Raw genomic sequence first — 25,403 nt, 5'->3', positions numbered from 1 at the left:
TTTTTTCTTCACCAATTGAACATACACGGATCTGTGTCCAGCGATCCTGAGCATGGAGCTGTTCCTCTTCACGGAGGAACTGCCTCTGTGTCTCGGTTGATTGCTGGACAGTTCGACGACTTACGGAGCCTTCCCCTCGTGGATGGTTTTTATTTCCGGTCGACAGATCTCAGATAAAATGCTGGCATCAGGTATCACTTGGTCTTGAGCTCCCTTTTCTCTTACGGGAATTGGTGAGCTCGGCTGGAGGGCCTGGTAGCCAGCGGCGTCATATTCCTGATCCCTTCACCGATTTGGCCGTCGGCTTGTGAGGTTGGGGAAAAACCATGACTAGCCAACATACCTTTACCTACCTATCTATCTTGCAGTAGTAGGATCTGTGTAAATTGAATGGACTACAAGCGGTAGTCTCGTAGATGCCTACGAACCTGCCACGGCCTGGATCGTATATCGTGACGTACTCTACCCTCTGCCAATTCTAGACACTTGCTGGTTGAAGCATTTGCGGATTCTACATCGGATTCTACATTCACATACATACATTCGTCGCATTATCGGCATCTGGATTTACAAAAGCTTCAGATGTCCTGTTACTTGATCCACCACGCTTCTGGGCCCCAAAACTCCGAGTACCGTCCTGCTTCCGCTGGCGATCTGTGTCCGTCCAGCATCCTGGATCACGCGAGCGCAGAGACCCAAGCTGATCGCCTGCGCTTGCAGCAACTGTAATTCCTCCTCGGACTTTGTCTGCAAGGCGATCTTCGCTTGTCCCTGTCGTTCCCATCTCCGCAGGATAGGTGATTGCGGGTTATGCGCAATGAGGTATTTGTAGCAGGCGAGCGTTGCATGCGAGCACTGAGCGGCGATTTTGCCTATGTTAAGCGTATCGTGTCAGCTGTATTCATTCCCACGACTCACGCGCTGAATCTTGAAAACCAGCCTAGGCAGGGGAGCACAATGGAAGGATTTACCCTTGGTCATGCCCAGATCCGTCCTCACAACGAGCACAAGCTTCACTTCCTCGGTGTTATTGTCGAAATTTGCCAGCTCGCCTCCATCGCCTTCCTCCTCGCTATCATCTTCGTAGTCTTCGTAGTCTTCATCCTCTTCGTCGGAGGAATGCTGCGGGACCTTCACATTGTAGCTGTTGGGCCAGCCTTCCTTCTCTTTGGCCGAGGAAAATAGTCCCAATGAGGCGCCCTGTCCAATAAAGTAACCGGTGATGCCAGCGACGATAGCTGTAGCTATCACGTATGCTGTGGTTGAAGGAGGAATGCGATCTAACTCAGCCATTTTTGTTGGAAAGGGTAAGGTGAGAGAAGCTGTAGTGGAATTTTCGATCAGCGTTCTAGCTGGTCTTGGTGGTAAATTAAAGGTCCGATCTGAGCTCGGGCAGCCGCAACAGCTGCTTGTCAATATTAATCAGTCGACTACTTCACACCTTCAAAAGTCGTCACATTTTTAATGAATCCATCCCACGGTCTAAAGGTATGATAATGAACTTCTCTTGCCAAAATTTCATTTAAAGCAAATAATAATAGATCAATGACATCTATTTTTCCCTAATCAGCTCTAACCCCCGAGCATACCATGAAGCAAGCTAGAGGCTATAGAAATGCACTAACAAGATCCAAAGCAGCATAACCAAGTTTATAATTGATCAAAGGATACCGCTATTGCATTATATATACATTCCCGACCGTGCTGATCTTAGAGAACAATATCACTGTCATCTTCTAGTTAGGGCGATTTGCAGGAGCTCCTGTGTTGCCCATTCGACGGCTCCTGTTTCGGCATTAGCTTGAGGAAAACAATGGTGAGAAAAGGACGAATTGAGACATACATCATGGTTCGGCTAGCAAAGCTGATGAAGATCATGAAGAGCCAGCTTGGGATAACGCTGAAACCGTAGATGACATAGCCCACGGGAACAAGAAGGTTGTTCTGGGCTAGCCAGCCGTCCGTTGGGTGGAGGGCGCCTTCGTAAGCGGGTTCCTTCTCGTAGGTCTTCTCGGAATGAATCTTGTAGATGTCCTGGGCCGTCACAGTGGTTGTGTTCAGATACACGATGTGGAGAGGTGTGGCAGCACGACCCCCGCCAAGTTGAGCCTGAGGAACCTGGAAGTACCAAACGGAGGGAGCGCCTGCAGACCATGTGGAGCAGAGGAGCTGGTTCGATTCGCAGTTCAGATAACCAAGGTTAGGGGAGGTAGGGTCTGCGGAGAACAGGAGGCGAGATTCCTGGAAAGTAAAGATAATCAGGGATATTTTCTTTGGGTGGTCGCATCTTCCACTTCACCTCTCTGGAGGTCCTTACATTAAAAGCTTTGTCCGCGTTTCCGCAACGACCGAAACATGTCTTGTTACCACCAGTAATGTACAGAAGCCAGTCTTCGGGCTCGGAAGATGGCTCCAAGATAGACTGCCAGTTGCTTGTGTTAAAAGGGGTGACCGTGACAGCCTTCTGTTGGACCTTCTGTTCGACCACTTTGTCGACAGTAGGAACGACAGGAGTCGCAGTCGGCAGGTAAGACTTGGCCTTGTTGAACCATCCCTGAACTCGATCCGCAAGGGGGACCTGCTCTTGCGCCACAGCAAGGGCTGGGAGGATAACGAGAGCTTGAGTGAATCGCATGGTGCAGCTAGCAGTAATGACGCGTGTCAGCAACAGTCGGAAGAGGTGCTATCTAGCTAGACAGCATATCTATATTGAAATGAAACGAACCTGAACTGGTTACAATGACGATAAGCGCACTTTGGGATTGAATGAACGATCTGAAAGGCCAAAGTACGGACAGCAGGTAGCTAGGAAGGCAGGCTCCTGAGTTGTGGAAGAAGTGAAACAGCCACGATGGATGAAAGTGACTTAGTCTCCGCGATTGGCGACAGCTGGCCTGAGCGTCGGGAGCCGACTTATCAATAATGTTATCGGGGGAGCAGCTTTCCGGAGCAGTTAAGTGGATGGTTCTAAAGCGCAAATGACCTGATTTTATTGATGAAAGGCCTAATGGCATCATTTATCGTGTCGGATGCAAAGTCCACGCAACTGGAAAAAGATGCCTCTACATCACTGCCAGTACTCCTTTGTGTGTTTGTTTATATGGTGTCCTAGGGGGTGCCATTGATTATGTCAGCCATTATATACTTCGTTTCTTTCGACCCTTAGGTACCGACAAGATCGTCTGTTTGAAGTTCCTGGCTTTCTCAAATTTCGGCTTTAGTAAGAGTTTGAGACAGTATTGAATTTCAACACAGGAGTTGCTCGGTACCTAGGTTAGATTGCCAGGAAAGGCTCCAGATCGAAGGACTCGAGATGTTCTCCATTGTACCTCATGATTTCTTCGATGTTTTGATTCTGCTGAGCAGATGTCGATTGGCCGTGGCTTCCAAAAATGGCAGAGTTCAATCCATATAGCAGCTTCTCCTTATATTCTCACAGTAGAACTGCATTGCCTCGTCCTCACAAAATCTCTGTGTTTCTCAGAGGTGCCTTCCAGCCATTGACATTGTATCACAGACTCATAGTTGTTATCAGACACATCCTGTATCCACCACAAAGCCAAAGTATTGAGCCGCAGCAGATTATCATCTATCGATCCATCGACAAGTACGGAGATGTGGTGTCGTCTCATTCCCACTTCAACCCAGATGGCCTGGTGGCTCATGGTAACGACCTTGATGGGCCACAGCCTTGGTGCTGCGCTAGGAAGAAGAGCGAACTCTTTGATTCATCGCGGTGAGTAGCTTCGTCAATACCGATCAGATATATTGCCCATGCTTCATGAAGCTCATGAGCATGCTCAAGCAGCTTCAACTCTATTGAACGAGGCTCCTTCACAAGAGTCGCGCAACACTACAAATACCCGGTTATTCCCAGGCGACTTTCCTATCTGCACCGATTTCAATGGACCAATAGCACCGTTTTGTCTCCCTAAGGATCGTGCAGATGTTATAGTTGACGCGACGTACTATGTCACATGGAATGCCGACTTCTACCCTCTGAACGCGTCGATCACAATCGAGCTGAGATACTCGAACTCTTCTCAGGGAGACTCGGCATTCACATCTGAAAAGACTGATAATAGTTACGGTTATATTCCGCTTCATATGCAGAAGGAATGGCTCCAAGGAAAGTCATACAATGCTCTGACACTCTACATCATCGAGCTGGATCCTACATCGGGTAGCCGAGCTAGTGCCCGGGAAGGCCCAACTGTCATACTTCATTCTAGGCCGATTGAACACTACAAGCCTTCTCCTCAGATACCCTTTAACAGGACAGCTCTTTATATCGGACTTCCAGTAAGCCTTGGTGTTGTCATTGCTGTTGTTGCGGGCCTGGCCTTTGGCATGCGTAAAAGCAGGAGGCTTGGACTGAGAGACGTCGTGAGTACCCGAGGAAGGGGCTATGGAATCGGGAAATCCAAGAACCAACGCCTTGGGAACAAAAGGGAGAGTAATGGGCCAGATTCTCTTGCAGCCTTAAATAAGTACGCAGAGGATCTCGGTGAAGGCTTCTCCGAATTCGAGGGTTCAGAGAAATCTCACGGACTCGAGCGCAGCGGGAGCTTTGCGTGCAGACAAGAGGTATCGAGGTTGAAGACATGGAGCAGTTGATGGGGGCCTCGAATTCTCTGTGTTCGCCTTGTGTGGGGGGCCATTGGGTAGCAAGAGGTGTGATCTCTTCACTTACCTTCTTCTCTACCATTCGGGGGCGAAAAGATTTATTCATTCTGATGCCTCGTGTTAGTTAACAAGGGATTCAGGCTCGAAAGATTGATCGAGCGATGGTTGACGTATTTTTACGGGGCAAGGCTGATTCTGTCGTTGTGTTGCTTGAACGGGCGATTATTGTACGCCAGGACGGAGTACTGTCTCTTCATTCTGCTCAGCATGCGCATCTGCAAGGACAGCGAGAAATCCAACTATTTACGACAAAAAGGGTTTCAGACGGTCATAGGCTTACCACTGAGAATGTAGAACAATGACACAAACAGGAAGAAAATATGTTGATTTCACGATACATGAAACAAATGCTGTTGAATCCCTCGGTAGTACTCCGTAGGGCGGTTTCAGACAGTATTTAGTATCAAGTGTCCTCTGACGTCGATGTCACAGTGTGCAGACTACAGCCGCGAATGACACTGGGACCTGACACACTAGGTATTATCAACTCGGTATCTAGGAGGGAGGATAATAACTACCTTATGAATAAGAGGCTCTGTACGGTATACGCCGAGGTCCTGAATCTCTGTGATTACCAGTTATGTCTCTTCTAGACTTGTTGTCCTGAATGGATTTTTCGATGCTCGGTCAGAATGAATAATTCCTGTAATTTTGTTCGCTCACAGCCGAAGCCCTCCTATCATTATCAGTTCAAATTACCTGGGCCGATGTCGGTTCCAAGTTAGTCTAGATACCTAAGGTCTACACTCTTCAAAAATTTCCTTTTCACACACAGAAAATCAAACACACGATGCTAACTCAATATGAGAATAACTTCTACAGAATAGATGACCCGTCACTTCAGTTAAGAGACAAGTGGCGACATACGTACATTGGCTTGCCTCGCATGTAGCTTGTCGATAGCTGATTTGCAAGCAATAATAATATCACCAAGTAATGAGTAATTAACTGGAGAAAGATCTTCGAATGATGGAGCAATTAGGATTCCGGTTGCGCTGGGAGAAGCAGAAATCAGAATAGCATTGGCCTGGCGGCGGAGATCCCCACACATGCCCATATCCAGAATCTCAAATAACCGCAGAGAGCATACAGTTTTTGTTCAAGTGCCTCGAAGCTCGGCGTGTGAAATTTTCTTCGTTGCCGCTCAAAGTGCCCAGCGAGTCCGCTTCCCCCTCTCCGTCCGAGTCATAGTCATTCTTTTCAGACCGCCCGCCTTCATAAACTCCACCCACTTTTTCTCTCTTCCAGCCTATGACTCTTTCCTGCTTCTCTCTGTGACTCCTACTACACATATAAACTCTGAAATTCTTTGAACATCGCCAGTGTCAGTTCTTGAATTCTAATCCACATGCTGTCAATTGTCACCTAACCTTTCGATTCATCATACAGTTAGCTTCGTTCACTCCGACATTGTAATAGAAATCACCCCGCTATCAATTTACAAAATGTGCCCCGGTGCAGACAATGAGCCCAATGGGCACACCAACGGCGCCAACGGCCAAGCCAATGGCACAGGTATTTTCACCTGGACGCCGAAAAATCATATCTGATCCAAGACTAAGCTCCCTCCTCTCTAGATGCTCATCCCGGCTTCACTGCCGTTGAGACCCGTCAGAACCCTCACCCTTCGGCTTCTCGCAACCCTTACGGCCACAACGTCGGCGTGACCGACTTCCTGAGCAATGTCTCTCGTTTCAAGATCATTGAGAGTACGCTTCGTGAAGGTGAACAGTTCGCCAACGCCTTCTTTGACACCGAAAAGAAGATTGAGATCGCCAAGGCTCTGGATGACTTTGGTGTCGACTACGTGAGTCATAGCCAGCAGTAGTCAACATGTTGCTGGGAGACATGCATTAACCAAGATATGCAATTTAGATTGAGCTCACCAGTCCCTGTGCTTCTGAGCAGTCAAGAAAGGACTGCGAGGCTATCTGCAAGCTTGGCCTGAAGGCCAAGGTACGTTCGCTACCGTGGCCCCGACCTCACTCGCATTAGTCCTAACGGCTCATTTCCACAGATCCTCACACACATCAGATGTCACATGGATGACGCCAGAGTTGCTGTCGAGACTGGTGTTGACGGAGTGTAAGTCGGCCTACAATTATTGGCAATCATTGCTGGATTCTCACTGTTGTTCCAGTGACGTCGTTATCGGAACCTCGTCCTATCTCCGTGAGCACTCCCATGGCAAGGACATGACCTATATCAAGAACACCGCCATTGAAGTCATCGAATTCGTCAAGTCCAAGGGCATTGAGATCCGGTTCTCTAGCGAGGACTCGTTCCGTTCTGACCTCGTTGACCTCCTGTCCATTTACTCCGCTGTCGACAAGGTTGGCGTTAACCGTGTTGGTATCGCCGACACTGTTGGTTGCGCTTCTCCGCGCCAGGTTTACGAACTCGTCCGTGTCTTGAGAGGTGTTGTTAGCTGTGACATTGAAACTCACTTCCACAATGACACTGGCTGTGCCATCGCCAACGCTTACTGTGCCTTGGAGGCTGGTGCCACTCACATCGATACCTCTGTCCTTGGTATTGGTGAGCGTAACGGTATCACTCCCCTTGGTGGTCTCATGGCCCGTATGATGGTCGCCGACCGCGAGTACGTCAAGAGCAAGTACAAGCTCGAGAAGCTCAAGGACATTGAGGATCTTGTTGCCGCTGCTGTTGAAGTCAACATTCCCTTCAACAACTACATCACTGGTTTCTGCGCTTTCACCCACAAGGCCGGTATCCACGCCAAGGCCATCCTCAACAACCCCAGCACATACGAGATTATCAACCCTGCCGATTTCGGCATGACCAGATACGTTCACTTTGCTTCGCGCTTGACGGGCTGGAACGCTATCAAGTCTCGTGCTCAGCAGCTCAAAATCGAGATGACTGACGCTCAGTACAAGGAGTGCACCGCCAAGATCAAGGCTCTTGCTGATATCCGTCCCATTGCTGTTGATGACGCTGACAGCATCATCCGCGCCTACTACCGCAACCTCAAGTCGGGCGAGAACAAGCCCCTCCTTGACCTCACAGCTGAAGAGCAAGCTCAATTCGCTGCCAAGGAGAAGGAGCTTGCTGGCTCAGGTGTTATTGCTTAAGCAATACACCGTTGTATTCTTCGTTGTTCGATTTCCATCTTTCTTGGTTGGATCGACTTGTTCATTTGTTTAGAATTTTGACCATCATTTTTTCTCAGCGTTTCACAACAAGGAAGCTGTGGATTTCCTCCCGTCATGATCTGATGTTGTCTTTCTTGTTTGGTATGTCACGGTATGTCTTGGGATGTTCATCTTTATGCGGGGTTTTCAAAAGTCTTCCTTTGTCCCTCAAAAAAAGGAGAGATTGGTGTTAAGGAGAGCGTTGATTCTCTCTATGCTGTATATAGCTAGCAGGCCTTTCCAAGGTCGAATGCATGATCATTTCTAGTGTCATCCTTCTGTTGATACCTTAGTAACCTTGTCAAGCTACGAGGTAGTTAGACAAGACCCTCACTGTAGTCATGGAAGTGCTGTTTCATGTTCATGCTCTCCTATTGGGAATACCTAGGTTACCATTTGCCACGCAGCTTTCCACAGTCTGCAGAGGGGCAGAGGATCTGAGATCGATCGCAGTTTCTCGGTCTGATGTGATGCTTGAGGTTGCACTTGGCATTAACATGTGGAAAGTGAACCGAGGCAGCTTCGACTGGCGCTCTTTTTAGTCTCCGCGGTCAACTTCCTAGAACGTCCAGAATCTCCGATTTACCCACGCTCTCCTCCAGTTAATCCACCATCGTCATCACTTACCTGGAGGTTATCTATCCTCATCCATTCTCTTCTGGTTCCTAAAAAGTCTGAAAATGGCTTCCTCGGTTCTTCCCGTTGCTTTGCAGAACAAACTCCTTGGCTACAGCAGGGCTCCCAATCTGCAGTTGGCGGCCCTGAACTTCGACCTGTAAGTGGAGGAATCAACCTATCATTCCACCCCCAGTCCCCCGCCCTTAGGGAAGATCATGGAGCGATCGTTTTGAGCATTGACGCCGGAACTCTAACGTGGTGGATTCATGAACTACAGTCTTCGAAATATCATCTTTATGCTTTTCCTATTTCGTTATGTTCGCAAGACCTATTACTCTCTCCGCGGTTATGGCATCATTGGCAGCATCCGTAATGTCTACGCTTCAATCCGGCTGTTCTTCTATTCCGTTTTCCTGCGTACACCCGGCGTACGTGGCCAGGTCGACAAGCAGGTCTCAACGGCGATTGAGAATCTCGAGAACAAACTAGTAGCCAGTGGCCCCGGTGTCACTAGGTATCTGACTCTGCCCAAGGAAGGATGGACGCCCGAGCAGATTCGCGCCGAACTCGATAAGCTGGCGAACATGGAGCATACCCGCTGGGAGGATGGACGAGTTAGTGGAGCTGTCTACCATGGTGGCCAGGACCTGTTGAAGCTTCAGGCGGAGGCCTTTGGGCAGTTTGGCGTCGCAAACCCCATCCACCCAGATGTTTTCCCCGGTGTTCGCAAAATGGAGGCTGAAGTGGTTGCCATGGTAAGTCTGCGCCGTCGTTTAGGCGAATTGCTTGTCTAATATGGAGTATTTGTAGGTCCTCGCGTTGTTCAATGCTCCTTCGGATGGCGCCGGTGTCACTACTAGCGGAGGTACCGAAAGTATTCTTATGGCCTGCTTGGCGGCTAGGCAGAAGGCATTCACGGAACGGGGTGTAAAGGAACCTGAGATGTGAGTCTTGTATTATGCCTCTGACTGCTGACTGGATCTGAGTTGCTAACATTCACTGCAGGATTATTCCTGATACGGCGCATGCTGCCTTCTACAAGGCTTGCAATTATTTTGGAATCAAGCTTCATCGTGTTCCTTGCCCAGCTCCAGGGTACAAGGTTGATATTGCTGCTGTGCGGCGCCTAATCAATCCCAATACTGTTCTTCTGGTTGGCTCCGCACCCAACTTCCCTCATGGCATTGTTGATGATATCCCTGCTCTATCCCGACTTGCGACTACATACAAGATTCCTCTTCATGTCGACTGTTGTCTGGGCTCCTTCGTCATTGCATTCCTCAAGAAGGCCGGCTTTCCCTCCCCTTATGAGGAAGAAGGAGGGTTCGATTTCCGCCTTCCGGGTGTAACTAGTATTAGTGTGGACACGCACAAATACGGTTTCGCACCCAAAGGCAATTCCGTGCTCCTTTACCGCAACAAGGCGTACCGCAGCTATCAGTACTTTATTTACCCTGATTGGTCCGGTGGTGTGTATGCATCTCCCTCCGTGGCAGGATCCCGGCCAGGTGCTCTGATCGCAGGGTGCTGGACCAGTCTGATGAGCGTTGGTGAGTCTGGCTACATCAACAGCTGCCTTGAAATCATGGGCGCGGCGAAGAAGTTTGAAGCATCAATCAAAGAACATCCAGTATTGTCGAAGAATCTTGGGGTCGTCGGGAAGCCCATGGTCAGCGTGGTCGCGTTCCAGAGCCAAAATGGTGCCATCGATATCTACGACGTTGCCGACGGTCTGTCAGCGAAAGGCTGGCACCTAAATGCTCTCCAGTCCCCCCCTGCAATCCACGTGGCATTCACAATTCCGACAGCGGCTGCAGTCGAGAAGTTGACCACTGACTTGGTCGAGGCGGTGGAGAAAGAGCTAGAGAAGGCTGAGGAGAGGAAGCGCCAAGGCAAGTCGTATGTTCTCAAGCGTGGCGACACATCCGCACTGTATGGTGTTGCTGGCAGCATTCCCGATAAGAGCATTGTCAGCCGTCTTGCGGAAGGCTTCTTGGACACCTTGTATAAAGCCTAGACGATTCGTGCTTGATTGCACGGTTCCCATGGTTTTCGGAAGTCGCTCGAGACGTTGAATCGTTTCCTCACCTGTAAAGTTGTCAATCCTTTTAGATATTGGGTTTCCGATTGAATGATAAGCTACGGCAGCGGCGTTTAAGGCGTTCAAGCAGGTTACCGTTTATACACAATATAATCGAACAAATTGTTCATTCTCATCGGACCCTCTTAGACAACACCAAGACAATAAAAAAAAGATTTTGACATCCTGGTATAACAATGCTGGCAAAAGATATGTATAATACAATGAATCGTTGAAAAGGACGATACAGGTTGGGCTGGCCATGCGGACGAGCATGGGTAGGTGTGAGAGGAAGTCGAGATGAGATATATTGCGTTTCTTTAGCAGCAAAGGGCGTTGAAACATCAGCACAGTAGGCAATGGAGCTTCCATGCCAGAATGATTGCCTCGAAGATGTTGAAAACCACTCGTCTCAGAGGCGTCCACATATGTGAAGGAAATCGGTACCCTCAGATGGAACGATCAAAGGACTCCAGCCCGGCTCACATGGCCGATAAATAAGAGCAAGAAATGCGTAGCAAGACTCGCATTCTATGCTGACCTATTCTCACTCCATTCTTCATTCGATGCCTTCTCGACATAGTATCCCGGATCCGGTCTCCGCTCAGCACGAACTTCTTCCTTCGTGAGCCGCCTGTCGACTTCTTGGACCTCCACAAGTTCCTTGACCTTCATGATTTGACCAGCTACCGATGACGATACTGGGTGGAAGACCGTCGCCATGCGCTTTTTGAGCCCGAGGGCCTTGAGAACATCTGTTGTTCGTCGGGGGAGACCGATGGCGGAGCGGAGGAGGGTGACGCGGAAGTAGCTCATGTTGATGGGTATATGGGTTTCCTCGTCGAGTCTTCCGTTTTGGAGTGTTTGGAAGGTGGAATTGGCTTTTGTCTGTTGTCTTTGCTTGTAGTTGCGGTGCTCGGAGATGGAGGGCGAGTGACTGCAGTAACAATGGCCTCGCGGAATCTTCTCTCAACGAAAGCCCGAACAATTCAGGATTCACGATGAATAGTTTATGCGACGAACGAACAAGGTCTTGAAATTGGCATAAAGAGTCTTATGCTCGACGTCCGATCGCTCAATTATCTCGATTTGCTTGAGATCTTCGTCCGCAAAATCGCGGGATTTTTGCTTGCTGATACGGTCGGTCAGCCAGGCGGAGAGTCACGTGCATTCTGTTCTGCCAGTATCTCAAAGCGGCGGGCGGGTGGAATTTACGGGGAAGCTTGACACTGTAGCTTAGGTGTACTCCGTCATTTGTGTTCATCGAATCACGGTATCTTGCTCATGGGCAGCTGCTGGGAATTGCGTCCAGCAATCTGCAAACTGGGTATGGAAATTGACATAGGAGCTGTCGGTTTCATAATCTAAGATTTGTCAGTCGAAACGGTCGACTTCCTTTCGAACAGACACCCTGTGATAGACAAGCTGCGCGCTTTATACTTCGCTACGAGTGTCTCGGGCGCTGCATTGGCTCTGTCTACGTTCTTATTGAACCCAGTTTTCTAAGGCTGCTCAGTCTCACATACTACAAGGCGACATCGAGTTCGACCCACGCACTGCTCTATCCTTCCAACGGCTCCCGCAGGAGCAAAACATCGTATAGGGAGCGCACTCTGCCTATCTCGATTAAGTATTTGGCACCATGGCGCGAGAAGGAGACTCAAACGGCACATTGGCCATGCCGCGGCTAGAAGAAATTCTGCGCCACCCAGAAGACCTGGATAAGATTGCTGGACTGAAAGCCGAATACTCGCGAAAGAAGGGAGCAGTTGACTCACAGCTCCGGGAAGGTCTCCGGCATCAATTGGAAACAGTCCAACGAAGTATCAATGCCTTGACCGAGGGCCAGCGACAGGTGGGGAAGACGAGAGACGAACTTCAGACTATAGACAAGCTGTGCGCGGAATCACAAACGAGCGTCGATGACTTTTCGCAGATCGACAAATTGGCCAAAGTACAGCGAAACTTCGAAGCAACCCTCATGATGAAGAAGGGCTTGGAGAACTTTGGTGCAGATCTTGCTGAGGTCGAGGAGCTTTTGCGAGAGGATGATGAGGACCTTGAGAACCAACCGAATTTGTTGCGGGTGCACATGCAGATCTCGCGATTGAGAGATTTCCGAGACGAGGCGATGGACCAGATTCGCAAGGCTCAGGACCCGAGCAGCGAAGAGACGCTGGCGGACTACTTCCAAGGCCTGGATTCCGTCATTGATTGGTTTGATGAGCATCTCGGAACCGCTTGTATGAATCTAATCCCGCTAGTACAGTCAGACAACCGGAGTATGGTTGTTCGGCTAGGTGTGATTGTCATGACTGAGGAGAAGAATGACGCGACGGTGCGCGCTCTTCAAGAGGCACAAAAGGATCATCAGGACCTGGCAGGCCGGTTCAAGTCCATGAACATCGGTCCTAAAACGGTTCGCGGCTACAAAGAGAAATTCTTGCAAGCAATCGAGCTCTATGCGGAGAACCAATTTCGGGAAACTAAGGAGGAGTTTTTGGGCGATCCTGAGAACCTGGACAAGAGCTTCAAGTGGTACTTCAACGACCTTTTTTCTGTTCAACAAGGCATGCAAGCGCTACTTCCGAAAAAGTGGAAGATTTACAAAACATATACAAATGTCTATCATCGAATGATGCATGATTTTCTCATTGAACTCATCAATGACCCTGAGTTGCCGGCAGACAACTTGCTTGCGATTCTTCACTGGAGCGAAAAGTATTACAAGAAAATGAAAAAGCTTGGCTGGAAGCAATCCGAGCTCCAGCCGAACATTCTTGACGACCGTGAGCCTGAGCTCATCCGACAGTGGCAAAACATCATCATCAAAGCTGTGGAGGAATGGATGGATCGTATCACCGAAACAGACAGGAAAGGACTCGTCGAGCGCATTCCCGATTCCCTTGACACCAACGCAGAAGGCTACTTCCGTACAAAGACCCTCCCAGATATGTGGCGTATGCTGCACGAGCAGATTGTGGCTTCCGGTGCTTCCTCTCGAACAGATGTCGTTGAGGGTATCATTGATGCCATGTTCCGAGTGCTTAAGAGTCGCCAAACCAACTGGCAGATACTCATTGACGAGGAATGTGGGAAGTACAAGGCGGTGGGCGGCGACCAACTCGAAGGCCTCCAGCTACTGCAGGATTGGCTCATTGCCGTTGCCAACGATCAGATCGCCTGTATTGACGACAATGACGAGTCAGGACAGCTGGGATACTTGAGCAGATTCAAGCGTGATTTCGAGCCATCCGTGGATCCGAACTATATGGCGTCACGAGCCATGCCTGAACTTGACGCGCTCCGGGACGGCTACGTGGACTTGAGTACATATTGTCTCACTCAGTTCGTCGAACTGATCTTTGCTGTCGACTTCCGCACCACTATTCCAGAATTCTTCACCCAAAAATGGTATGGTGACTTTGCCATCAAGCGAATCACCTCAACTTTTGAGGACTACATGACCGATTACGCTGCCGTTCTCCATCCTTCCCTGACCGACATTCTGGTCGAAGAGCTATCCGACGAACTCCTGGTCCGATATCTATCATCGGTCCGCAACAAGGGTGTCAAGTTCAAGCGGCACGCCGATCCGTACACCGACAAGTTCAAGGACGACGTCCTTACGGTCTTTGCTTTCTTTCAGAAGTACCCCGACTCATTTGCTTCAACGATCAAGCAGAAGTGGCGGCTGGTTGATTGGCTTCTCCGTTTGCTCGAAGCAGAGAAAGGTCCGGCTCTGGTTGCGGTCTACGAGGACTTCAAAACGGAATACTGGGATTTACAGCTGTCTTGGGTTGAAGCTGTGCTGAGAACGAGGGATGATTTCGAGAGAAGCATGATCAGCGCCATCAAAACAAAGGCGGCGGAATTGTCGATCGAGAGGGGAACAGAGACGCTCATGAGCCGCGTGCGGTGATGCTGTTGGTTTGCCAGGACTAAGTTGAAGGCATTGGAGGTGTTTGCTCTTTTCACATCCTATGGTGGCACTGTGACTTGTCATCTGGCATTGGATTTGTCGGGGAGATATCCTAATCAGCGAGGCGTTTTGGTGTCTTTTTTTGTTCGAGGGTAAATGCTTCGGGCACGGATTGTCAACTGTCTGTACGACAGGAGATTCTTCTAATGAGCATGCCGTGATCATAGTATATAAAGAGGCAATCCGAATACTCTAGATTTTAACGCCGCCCTCAACACTCCCATCACTGCTGCCAAGGTCATTAGATTCTTGGTTATCCTGGAGGCAAGCTTTGCCCTCAGCGATTAATTTTGGGTCCTTCGAAGATGTGAAATCCAGGCGCCTTTCTGCTACAACTCTGTATTTTTCTCCCAGACGTGCATTCACCCCACTATCGTCAGGATCAAGCTTCTTTGCGCCCATCTCACATATAGAGATTGTCTCTAGGGGGAAGTCCTGTGCCCAAACGAAAGGGAATGTGGCTACCCTCTTCGCAGATGACATTTTCTTCTTTTCTGGGGGCGAATTTTGCATTTCGCTGCTACTGCCATCTGTACTGGCGGAATTTGACCCACTTTCGGTACCAGTCCCGTTGTTAGCGATTTGATGCCTTTCTGTTTCCTTGAGGTGGGAGGTCAATGTAATGGCAGAAGATCGTGGTGTTGCCCTTTGGCTATCGAGGTAATAGTCTCGGTAGTGAGCAAGAATGTCCCGTGCATCGAAGGTGTGTTGATTGTTTCGGCGGTTACCGCTGTTTTCAGGGCCTGCTCCTCGCCGACGACCACGGACATAGATAGTATTCACTACCGTAGCATGAAGGAGAAGCGGTCGAACTTTGAGCTTAGACTTCGTTTGCACGGAGGCGACGACCGTGGTCGTGATGGGTTTGCGCGTTTTCGAATGTGCTTGTGCGGACTCGTCCGCCAAATCGACGGGCATTTCTTGAAGGAGAGCTGTATGATTCTCGATTGGGGCATCCGCATGAGACTGATGGCCTTGTGTTAGATTTGGTTCAGCTCGGTGTATTGTACCCGTTGCGTCGCCGGGGTCCGATCCTACTTCTTCGGGTGACTTCTGGGGCTCATTCTCGCCTGAGCCTGGCTCATTCTTGATATGTTCGCCCTGCAAGAACCCTGCTTCTAAGAACTTGTTCCGCAGCAGTACGCAAAAGGGATAGAGGCGAGACGTGGAATCCACAGGAGCAGCATGAAGGACGGTAGCCGCGCGCGCCCTTGGAAGCGCATGTAAGGATTCAAGAGAAATGGTCAATGGTTCGTAGGTGTCTCGTGAGACGATGGCGGAAGCAGAGTCCCCTTCATGCTCCAGTCGTCTTGACGAATGAGAGTCCTCACGCTCTCCCACTGCGCCTGTAAAGTCAGACTGATGTCGAGGCGTCGAACTCCTTTTCCGGTACCGTTTCGATTTCTTAGCAATCTCCTCTGCCTCATGCATCATGGATGCCAAGTCGAGTGAGTGAAAGAACTGGATTGCTTCTTCCAGCCGTTCTTTCGTAGGAAGACTCATCACTCCAAGCGTTAGATGGAGAGTGCCGATGGGACGCACCGCGCCATCAGGGATGAGCGGCCGTTCAGCAGAAACTTGCTTTTGTACGGAGCCATTATCATCTGAATGCGAAACCGACGGAATGGCAGTTTTGAATGTTGATAAAGATGATTCCAGCTGAGGTAGGGAGATGTCGTTCACCAGCGGAAGGCACAGAAAATGTGTCAGAGGAGGCCTCTTTTCCCTCTTAGGAAAGTTCCGTAATGCTCCATCTCTCTTCTTCTCGGACATTTTCCAATAATGAAGACGGAAAAAGGGGTTTGGTGATGGTTGAAGCAGAGGCCTGAAAGGCCTGAGGGTTTTCATGTGTGATAAGTTTATGCCACTTGAGGACAGTAAAATGTCACATCAAAACTTGCCATAGCCAAAATATGCCCCAGAAACGAGAAAAGATAATAATAAACGATCAGATGCTACCTCAATGACTAGGAATAGACATAATATCAGAGTTATCAGCAGCTCGAAGAACATAGAGATACGGAGAAGAGGAAGCTTAAGTAGAGCAATCCACGGCTAAGCTCCATCGAGGAAAGACTATGACATATGACGCGCATCTTCGTTCTCCTCCGCATTTCCTTCTCCATCCTCTCTGTTCGGCACCCACGCTCCCTCTTTGATAGTCGATTGAAGGTCAGCTATATAGCTCGAAAATCACCCAAAATGCTTTCGCGCATCTCTCGATCTGCTCTCTCCTCCGCCACCCGTTCTTCTTTCCGTGTCAGCCGAATCCCAGCAACGGCGCCCGCAGCCATCCATCTTCAACCCCGATCGAACAGCGTCAGCAGCTCATCCCAGGCGTCCCGTCGAGGATTCCAATCCACCAGTTGCATCCGCAAGGGCATCTTCCCTGATTCCTCAGACCCTCCCGCCCCCAACCCGCAATCGAATAATCTCGCCGGCGCGTCCACCCACGTCACGGAACCCTCGCCATTGACTGACTCGCAGTATCACGAATATGCGGAGCACTATCTCAATGTGATTCAGAATGAGGTGGAGAAGGCGCAGGAGGAGGGATCTGATATCGAGGCAGAGTATAGTGTGCGTATTGCGGGCCTGCCTGCTTCCAGATTTCTTCTTTTCCCTTTTCTGTCCGAGGCAACTAATGCCGCCCTTATGATTTGCAAGGTATCTTTGGCTAACTCACGGTTCGATACGACCCCAATTCTAGGCTGGCGTAATGAACATCATCGTTCCCGGTGTAGGAACCTACGTCCTGAACAAGCAGCCTCCCAACAAGCAGATCTGGCTCAGCTCGCCAATGTCCGGCCCTAAGCGGTACGACTGGGTCGTCGAAGGCGACCAAATGCATGAAAAGCAGGATACACGTCCCTTCGCCAATGGACAATGGATCTACCTCCGCGACGGATCCAATCTAACGGATCTGTTGAATGCGGAGCTGGCGTTGAATATTGCAAAAGATATTTACAGCGAAATTGACGGATAATTGGTTAGGTGGCCAAGAAGGAGTATGTGGATAAACAGGTGATTTTCAAGATTACCATTTTACAGCCTATACAAAGAGGTTACGGTGTATGATATGGAGATCTTGTTCAACAATTCGGTTTCCTCCATGGGAACGATGTAAAGACCCGCATCAAGTGCATCTTCACTTGTTGCGCAGATATAACAATCGTGAATCGAAAGGTCAACAGTATAATGATCTTCTTTTCTCCCAAATCCAGATTTCATCACAACCAAGACGCCCATATTACCAAATTCGACGGGATTTAGGTCAAGCTTTATCATGACCACGGTCGGATCTAGCCGTGATGTCCCTTTGCCTCAAGGCAAAGTGTCCCGACAGTCACGAAGACACTGTAGTCAACAGTGGATTCGCTCGCAGTATGCGCATATGCATTGACTTGGATACGAAAGAACCATGAAGGCCCAAGCGACTGCAGTCGTGGCGTGATTCCTATATCCTCTATCAACGGACGAGCATCGTTCCTCTGAGGGTGGTCGTGTCACTTCGGTAAGTGAAGTCCATGCTGCCATTAACTCGTGCGGCGTTTCAGTAATCGGCACGAGAGGGCCCACTTGAATATATCTCCTGTCCCTGGCTGATTTACGCTTGCACGGAAACTGCACCTGGTGCCGGCTGATTACCATCTTTGGGAAGATCAGACTGCAAGTAGAAACCATTGTCAGCGATCCATGTTCAGCGATTCTGAGGGATTTATAATTCAGTCGAGGAAGAGACTGGCAAGCATACCACGTCAAAGATAACCCGAATCATCAAGCTGCAACTAGGGCAAACAGCAATATCTTCGCCGTCGCGCAAGTCATCAATTGCGATTTCGAATCTGTCGCCACAGGGGCACGGGTAATGATATATCTGGAGATTTGGGTCGAAGGTCATGTCTTCAATCTCGATTTCGTCGTAGATGGAAAGAGCTTCGTCGGCCATGTTGGGCGATCGTGTCTTCTTGTGTGCGCTGGCGAGTTCAATTATGATACCTCTATTGTGATGAGAAAATACAAAGCAGCTCACTTGGATTGATCTTTATCGCCAGAAAACTTTTAGTGGGACAATCATGTGACTGCGGGGATTCAGATAAGGACCAAAGTCACGACTCCGCAACTGACGCGGGACTCACGGGAGATTAGGGGCTGTCGCAAGTTTGAAAGAATGACATTGTGTTCTTCATGAGCGAGGGTATCTCCATACAAGAATATTAGTAAAAATACTTCTAGCCACTTAGTCTCTGAATGTCCAACTTCACCGCCTCAATCTCTTTTATGAGAGATCCGTACCGTCGGGCGATCTCTCGCATCGGGCAAGACTGAAAATGCTGTTTATCGTTACTGGCAAAGGGCCCATGAGCCTCAGCAGAGTCCACACCTTCGTAGGCTTTCAGCTCCTCAAGAACGTTTCCTTGTTTCTCTTCCAGCCGTTCACGAGTCTCCCGGAGATGCTGGCGGTATCGGTCAAGGGCAGTAACAACCTCGGGGGTATAGATTGTCGCCGCAGTGTCTAATTTCATTATACTTTCGAGGATCGTGAGTTTTAAGGGACCTTGACATCATGCGGAGTAATCTTTTGATCAGACATACCTGAGTTTCGCTTCCACGCCCTGCGCAACCAGAGCAAGATGTTCAGCCTTGGCCTTGGTAGCCCTGGATAGCGCTCCGTGCTTAACGCGCTCAAGCAACACAACCGTCTGCTTAAGTATCTCAGCCCGTGTTGCCAGGACCTTTGCTGCTGTTATCGCCATCCGCGCCCGAGCAGCTGGTATTTGCGACAACTGTATCTGACGCAGATTTTGCAATCGCTCCCGGAGCTGTGATGCGAGAGGAGCCTGTGGTTTTGCCTTGGATGGGTTACGGCTCGTCCGAACACGAGCCCGTGTAGTCACTGCAGATGTATGCAGTATCGCAGGTGCAGACGGCGCGCAATCTGGGCTATTTCCGGCGTTCGCAATTGCTCGGAGGTCTTGAAGGGCGGACGACAAGGCGTTCGAAAATGGTATGACTAGTGCAGGAATGATGGAATAGAAGGCGTCAATGTCCGAAGCTAGGAGGGATAGAGGATGAGCATGTGCGTGTCCGCGATCGTCGCCATGCTCGAGTTCAAGCCGACTAGGGGACGATTCAAGGTAGAGGGTGATCACGGCGAGAGGGTCGCGATGCTGTTCAGGCTTTTAGTAAATTGACACATATCTCGAGTCAGATGAAGCTTATCCTGACATCATCCGGTAATCCACTGTCAGCGTCAAAAGCCAGCTCCTGGAGCGTCTGTTGCTTGATCTGTTTGGTTGCGCTTCGCACTCGACAACTTCTTAGTTCCTAGAAGCAGTAAAACCACGGGTCAAATCTGCATCATATTTGATTCTTGCACGGCCATTTTCGTCCACGCTTCCTATCAATGCTCAAGTCAAGTGGCGCCTTGAACGTACTTCCAGTACTGCTTTTCTGACTGGCTGCTCATCATTAGCTCGTGTCGAGCCATCGGCGTTGAGTAAATTGGTTGTCAAGTGTTGATAGAGTTTTCTAAATTGGGGATTATTTTCAAGGATGACTGGGTCGCAGGGTGGTATCATTTTCGAACTGGCTTGGAGTTGGATGTTCCCAAGAGGTGTAAACACAATCGCCTATCTTGCCGTGCTCCCGTGTTGCCGCTAGGCTGACCCGTGACTGCGGAGATATCTACGACTACAAGCCACAGGCCATAGCTGGGTCCAAGTAGAAAATCAGAACAAGTTCGGATATCGAGGCTTTTTCGCTTTCATTTTCACATTTCTTTCGTAATCATACATGTATCTGCTGCGCCGTAGATCTTTCCCAACGACTCCGGGCGGCGTCCTGCGAGCCCCGAGCACTCCCTCAGAGACGAATACGCTCGTGCCTTGGTTTCAAGCTTCCCCATTCAGAGCTCTATGGCCGACTTCAGAAATCTTGGAACTCTGCGAGGTAACAAACTGTGATAACAAATTGTTACCTCAACCAAGAACCACGGGACCACAAGTACGAGCACAAGAGTGGTATCATAGAAACAAGGTAACTGGGTAGAAGAAACTGCCATGGTGCTGACACTCGAAATATTCCAGCCGTCGCCACGTGAGCTGATCCTGAATTGTGGCTTTCGCCCCTTGGACCTGCGCAGACTCGCCCGACAGGAGAATGAAACAGTAAAACAATAAAAAGAAAAAACACAAGATTAGAACCCGGAAGACGAGAGTAGGATGGTTATGTACAAAGAGTCCAGAACTTGATGTCAAGGCCAGACTGTCTTCCAAGACGAAAACGATTCGCTAAAAAGGCATAACAGAATGATAAAGTCATGCGTTGAATCGCGGAAAATGCTGACGAGCAACTAGTCATGAAGTGCCCACAGAAGGGCGTCATGATGTTCACGCGAGTCGGAGCGGACAAATGATCTACTCTTCCTCGCTTTCTTCAGAATCGTCCTCTGAATCATCGCTACTTTCGTTCGCTTCCACAGACGGGAGTGGATCAGGAGAACGACCGCCACCGCCCTGGAAACGAGAGAGGTTGCTCTCGAGCATGTTAATCTGAGCCTCCTGCTCATACTTGCTCATCGGTTTGTTCTTCTTTGGCTTTGGGGGAGCAGCCACATTTGCTGCAGTGGGAGCGGTTATATCCTCCTCTTCTACGACATGCGGGGCGTTCTTCTTGACGAACTTTAGCAACATCAATAGAACCTCATTAGGAAGCTCATCGATGTCGAGTTCGATCTCCGTCTCTTGTGTACCCTAAAAGAGAACATTAGTCTCACGAACCATTTATGTTGAGGTGAAGGAGGAAGTTCAAACTCACTTTCAAAGCTGGAACGTTGCTTTGGATAATCCTAAGGGCTTCCTGCATCTTCTTGTCCGGAAGACTACTTATTCCATTCGAGATGATCTGCTTTTCGTGATAAGTCACGTAGCGCTGCTTTTCCGGCTTTGAGGTCTTGGAGGACGTCTTCTTGTCCTTCTTGCCCAAGGGGACGGTTCCGCTCTTCTTCGAATCCTTCTTTCCGGACTTGGACTTGCTAGGCTTTTTCGGTCCAGGTGGGGTCTTCTTCTTCTTCTGTGTAATGGCTTCAACTTGACGTGACATTTCAGCAATTTGCTTCTGCAGCATGCTTAACTTCTCATTGTCGTAGTCGCTATCTTCTTCCTCTTCTTCACTTTCTTCGGAGGAAGAACTAACGCTCTGGTGTTCTGGATGGGGTTCATGAGCCTCTAGATAACGTGTCTTTTGAGCCCACTTATTTTCGAATATCTCCTGGAATCTCTGTCCGGCCATGTATGTAGGATCTCCGGGAATGTTGAACTTGAAGCAGTTCTTGAATATTTGACGCATGTCAACTTCAAATTCCTTGGCATTCTCGTACTGGCCAGTCTTGAGTTTGGACTGGACAGTGGAAAGATCCATTGGCTTTTTGATAATGCTGTGATAAGTCGGGATGTTCAGTGCAACAGGATCCACAGGGAAGTAGAAGGGCGCGGCCCAGTTGTAGTGCTTGGGTTTGTGGAGCTCATCCAAGACTTCCTGACAGAATCGCAGTTCCCACTGGTACTTCTTCTTCTTGGGCTTGGTGGAATAAGGCAAATCGCGTTTGGGTGGATGAATCGAGCGCTTGGGACGGCCATCAGTATTGGTAGAGTCACGACGGATCAAAGGCAGGCCTTCTGGTCCAAGAGCAAAAGTCGTGGCTTGGGGGGAAGTGGCGGTCGGGCGAGCTGTGGACGTTCCAATGCTAGTGCGCGGTTCCCGATGGGCCGCTGAGGTTTTGGTAGAAACCTTTTTCGGCTTCTTCTCTTCAACCTCATCAGGCTTGGGTAGGTTCATCATTTGCTTCTCGAATGTGCCTTTGAGCTTCAATCCCTCTTGCGCCACCACGTGGTCGGGTCCATTGAAAGTAACTGCGTTTTGCACCATCAAATTGAAATCTTCCACGACGGCCTGAACAGCCCTGTACTCATTGTTCTTCAATTTGCGCTCGATCGTTCCAAGATCCATAGGATGCTTGATAATCTGCGGATAATGGGGGATGTTCATCTTGACTGGGTCAACAGGTTCGCGGTAGAAGCGAGCATCGTTCATGCGCTTCAAACTTTGAATACCTTTGAGAACGAATTTATGTTGGACCTTAGTCATGGCCGCCTCCCCATTCACAGTGGTGCGGGCAGGTGCTTCGGTCATAGGTGTTGGCAAATCAGGAAGTTTGACCTCAGCTGAGCCTTCATCTTCCAGTTTGGTACGTTTGGCAGCGGGCTCTTCATCAGCGTCTGCATCGCGCTCCCGGGATACCTTCATCGGGGACATCGGAGCATCTGGCGCGTCAGGCATGTCTTGGTCAATGGTCTGCAGACTCGGTGCAGTTGGCACCTTACTAGTAGCGTCATCACCGGGCATAGTATCCAGCTTCGCACTAGTAGAAGGATGGTGAGGCAGCTCGGTCTTCACGCCAGAATCTTGTCCATTGTTCTCCACCTTGGCATCGGATGACGAATCAGTCGGTGGCTTTGATACATCTTGCAATGCCTTCGTGTCTTGGGGTGTGGCCTGGTTTGTACTAACAGTTGAGCGTGTCTCTTGCGTCACATTCGCATTAGGAACGGATTCGACCCCGTTTGGCTCTTTGTTTGGTCCATCCGCAGGTAAGGAAGTAAGGGGTTTCTCTTCTTTCTCTGTTGCTGTCGTTGTCGATGGTGCAGGGACGTCCGCGGGCGGTTGAGGAGGTGACTTTGGGGGAGACACAGTGGAGCCGGCGCCGTTTGTCAACGATGGCTGATCAGTACCGTGGCCATTCACTGCGGCGGCCTTGTCATTTTCCTCGGCGTTGTTCGTACCATTGGTTGGCGCTGCTTCCGTCATATGATTCTGCGGGCTACTTATAGAAAATTAGCGCGCTCGTCTATGTATCAACGCGGAAGGACTCAGCATTGTAAAAACATACCTTGTGCGACCAATATCAGCAGAAGAGGCACCATTTGGCGACGGCGGCAGTTGAGGCTTGTCCTCCCTGACAACAGGAGGAGCCTCGGGAGGCGGCGTCGCCATTGAGGACAACAGTTATCAACCTTTCTTGGGGAGCCCGTAATACAAGGGTCTAACGGAGCAGGAAGTAGCTGTTCTCAGTTGGAGTTTAGATAGCGACAACAATAATGCACTGAATAGGTATTCTCTGCGCTAACACAGACTAAATGATTCGATTCGGTAACCCGTCAAGCAGAAGATCTGGTTAGATGATAGAAGACACAAGGAGAAGTGTTGTCTCTAGCGGTCGCAAAAAGTCGCGACGCTGAGAAGTGTTGCAGAAGATACAAAAACGAGGAAGATTAGCGCAAGTCGGTAGTGGAGAATGCGACAAGGAGGAATTTATATTGCCAAGAGGCGGTAACTGAGTAGTCACGTGGGCGGCAAATCAGTTTGACTAAGCTGGAGGCAAAGTCGTAGGAGAAACGGAGAGAGATGATAGAGATTAGCAAAGCGGATGACTTTGCGTCAACCAAGGGAGCAGTCAGAGGAGAAAAGCTGAGAATCAGGTGATCTTCATGCAAGAGTGTGCCTCCGTCAACGCCTGAGGTAAAAGGAAAGCGTTCAGCAGAATGGAGGTTAGGTCGATCTGAAGCTTGGTGTGCTCAGAAATAAGAGTTATTTGACAGACAATAAGTAGGTGCAGGGGCTGTGACTGGGATTCTGATGTGAGAGCGCGTCGCGAAATACGCGTTGTGATGATAGTGGTAGTAACCTTGATGAATGTGAGGGCGGTAGCCACGGGTAACCGAGGATACGCAGGAAATAAGATCAAATAAATAAGGGCGGTCAGGCAGAAGAGGGGGGATGACACAGATAAGGGTCAAGGTGAATAGGAAGGGCCAGGCGTGACTGGGCGCGGGCGCAACGCAGCTCTCAGCTCTCAGCTCAGCTCCAGAAACAGAGACTGAGAAAATCCGAGGAGGGTGCTAGAATCCTTAAGTACGAACGGCCGCGTCGCGCTCGTCCGTCCTCTGCCGCTAGCCCCATCTGTTGCGCTAATCCCAATCATTCTAGTTCAAGCCATTTAGCAGTCGCTGATTGGTTGTGCGATGACGCGTTCTACAAGATCTGATATATCATTGGCTGTTGCTTACTTTAGTGTGGAACCTTTGTACCAGAAGTTTTTTCTTGTCGGAACCATCATCCTTCTTCGAAAAAACACTCGAAAAATGATCACAAAATTTTTCGGGTCGAATGGATCAAAACAACCAGCACAAGAAAAGCAGAACAAAGATATGTTGATCTGACCGTAACCAAGAGAGTCGACCGCAGACTCTTTAGGCCATTTGGGTTTCTGTAAAATAGAGGATAAGGGCTGTGGCGAAACTATTGTCAAGTGGGAGGTCAGATATGACATACCCAAACCTGTTAGGCATTCACATTCAGGAGGAGTAGCATCATAAAATCTTTGGTTTGGAAGGAGTTGTGCTGAGCCTTACACAGGAAAAGAACCCATGTGCTGGCCGCCTTCTGATTATGGAAGCTACTATTGCCTTTGGGTCTTTTGGTAATCCCTGACCTTATAGTCGCATTTTGAACTCCAAATGGGGCATTTCTATGGAGGATATAATGTCATCTCGGCTCTGGCCGAGGAAGATGCATTGCAGTGCACTATGCTCTAATAAATAAGGTATATAATCACGTGATATTATATATACTTTAACGTCCATTCTGTCATTTGGTCCGCCGCACCACCTTCTGCTCTGGGTACCGCGCAAGGGCTGAGGCCACACAGATTGTGTGGCCAAAGTCCTTGTATTACGTCAATAGTAAGCGCTCTTTTGTGATCCTCTTCTAAGGTTGCCTTCAGCCCTCCAGGGCTCTCAGACTCTAATGACCGACCTCATAT

The 25,403-nt window shown here is 49.4% G+C and overlaps 11 protein-coding genes across 11 annotated transcripts; 5 read left to right on the top strand and 6 right to left on the bottom strand.

Annotated features, from left to right (window-relative positions):
• Positions 1-567: 567 nt before the first annotated feature.
• Positions 568-1,293, bottom strand: CDV56_105016 (aminoacyl-tRNA hydrolase PTH2; the record flags this gene model as incomplete). Its single annotated transcript, XM_026758635.1, has 2 exons — positions 568-855; positions 919-1,293. The coding sequence occupies 2 exons, from the start codon at positions 1,291-1,293 to the stop codon at positions 568-570; spliced, it is 663 nt and encodes a 220-aa protein (XP_026612603.1).
• A 443-nt stretch (positions 1,294-1,736) lies between these two features.
• CDV56_104901 (uncharacterized protein) lies at positions 1,737-2,635 on the bottom strand (the record flags this gene model as incomplete). Its single annotated transcript, XM_026758520.1, has 3 exons — positions 1,737-1,785; positions 1,844-2,241; positions 2,318-2,635. 3 exons carry the CDS (start codon positions 2,633-2,635, stop codon positions 1,737-1,739), a joined length of 765 nt encoding a protein of 254 aa, XP_026612602.1.
• Positions 2,636-3,774: 1,139 nt separating this feature from the next.
• On the top strand, positions 3,775-4,617 carry CDV56_104731 (DUF4448 domain-containing protein; the record flags this gene model as incomplete). Its single annotated transcript, XM_026758350.1, has 1 exon — positions 3,775-4,617. One exon carries the CDS (start codon positions 3,775-3,777, stop codon positions 4,615-4,617), a length of 843 nt encoding a protein of 280 aa, XP_026612601.1.
• A 1,514-nt stretch (positions 4,618-6,131) lies between these two features.
• hcsA (homocitrate synthase) lies at positions 6,132-7,781 on the top strand (the record flags this gene model as incomplete). The annotated part of the gene is made up of 5 exons (XM_026758080.1): positions 6,132-6,201; positions 6,264-6,493; positions 6,562-6,642; positions 6,704-6,771; positions 6,827-7,781. 5 exons carry the CDS (start codon positions 6,132-6,134, stop codon positions 7,779-7,781), a joined length of 1,404 nt encoding a protein of 467 aa, XP_026612600.1.
• A 740-nt stretch (positions 7,782-8,521) lies between these two features.
• On the top strand, positions 8,522-10,476 carry CDV56_104204 (sphinganine-1-phosphate aldolase DPL1; the record flags this gene model as incomplete). Its single annotated transcript, XM_026757823.1, has 4 exons — positions 8,522-8,616; positions 8,737-9,214; positions 9,270-9,403; positions 9,465-10,476. The coding sequence occupies 4 exons, from the start codon at positions 8,522-8,524 to the stop codon at positions 10,474-10,476; spliced, it is 1,719 nt and encodes a 572-aa protein (XP_026612599.1).
• A 594-nt stretch (positions 10,477-11,070) lies between these two features.
• CDV56_104048 (mitochondrial 54S ribosomal uL30m domain-containing protein) lies at positions 11,071-11,900 on the bottom strand (the record flags this gene model as incomplete). Its single annotated transcript, XM_026757667.1, has 3 exons — positions 11,071-11,476; positions 11,567-11,671; positions 11,812-11,900. The coding sequence occupies 3 exons, from the start codon at positions 11,898-11,900 to the stop codon at positions 11,071-11,073; spliced, it is 600 nt and encodes a 199-aa protein (XP_026612598.1).
• A 281-nt stretch (positions 11,901-12,181) lies between these two features.
• On the top strand, positions 12,182-14,461 carry CDV56_103803 (SNARE-binding exocyst subunit SEC6; the record flags this gene model as incomplete). The annotated part of the gene is made up of 1 exon (XM_026757422.1): positions 12,182-14,461. One exon carries the CDS (start codon positions 12,182-12,184, stop codon positions 14,459-14,461), a length of 2,280 nt encoding a protein of 759 aa, XP_026612597.1.
• A 252-nt stretch (positions 14,462-14,713) lies between these two features.
• On the bottom strand, positions 14,714-16,294 carry CDV56_103609 (uncharacterized protein; the record flags this gene model as incomplete). The annotated part of the gene is made up of 1 exon (XM_026757228.1): positions 14,714-16,294. One exon carries the CDS (start codon positions 16,292-16,294, stop codon positions 14,714-14,716), a length of 1,581 nt encoding a protein of 526 aa, XP_026612596.1.
• A 429-nt stretch (positions 16,295-16,723) lies between these two features.
• On the top strand, positions 16,724-17,507 carry CDV56_103472 (frataxin family protein; the record flags this gene model as incomplete). The annotated part of the gene is made up of 2 exons (XM_026757091.1): positions 16,724-17,188; positions 17,232-17,507. The coding sequence occupies 2 exons, from the start codon at positions 16,724-16,726 to the stop codon at positions 17,505-17,507; spliced, it is 741 nt and encodes a 246-aa protein (XP_026612595.1).
• Positions 17,508-18,128: 621 nt separating this feature from the next.
• Positions 18,129-20,103, bottom strand: CDV56_103197 (uncharacterized protein; the record flags this gene model as incomplete). The annotated part of the gene is made up of 6 exons (XM_026756816.1): positions 18,129-18,188; positions 18,276-18,498; positions 18,818-19,051; positions 19,118-19,692; positions 19,751-19,849; positions 19,960-20,103. The coding sequence occupies 6 exons, from the start codon at positions 20,101-20,103 to the stop codon at positions 18,129-18,131; spliced, it is 1,335 nt and encodes a 444-aa protein (XP_026612594.1).
• Positions 20,104-20,940: 837 nt separating this feature from the next.
• CDV56_102788 (putative transcription regulator BDF1) lies at positions 20,941-23,575 on the bottom strand (the record flags this gene model as incomplete). The annotated part of the gene is made up of 3 exons (XM_026756407.1): positions 20,941-21,276; positions 21,341-23,402; positions 23,472-23,575. The coding sequence occupies 3 exons, from the start codon at positions 23,573-23,575 to the stop codon at positions 20,941-20,943; spliced, it is 2,502 nt and encodes an 833-aa protein (XP_026612593.1).
• Between the last annotated feature and the right edge of the window lie 1,828 nt (positions 23,576-25,403).

Source organism: Aspergillus thermomutatus (genome assembly GCF_002237265.1).
Source record: "Aspergillus thermomutatus strain HMR AF 39 chromosome Unknown NODE_165, whole genome shotgun sequence".
Taxonomy (NCBI): domain Eukaryota; kingdom Fungi; phylum Ascomycota; class Eurotiomycetes; order Eurotiales; family Aspergillaceae; genus Aspergillus; species Aspergillus thermomutatus.
This window is presented reverse-complemented; position numbering and strand designations above follow the sequence as displayed.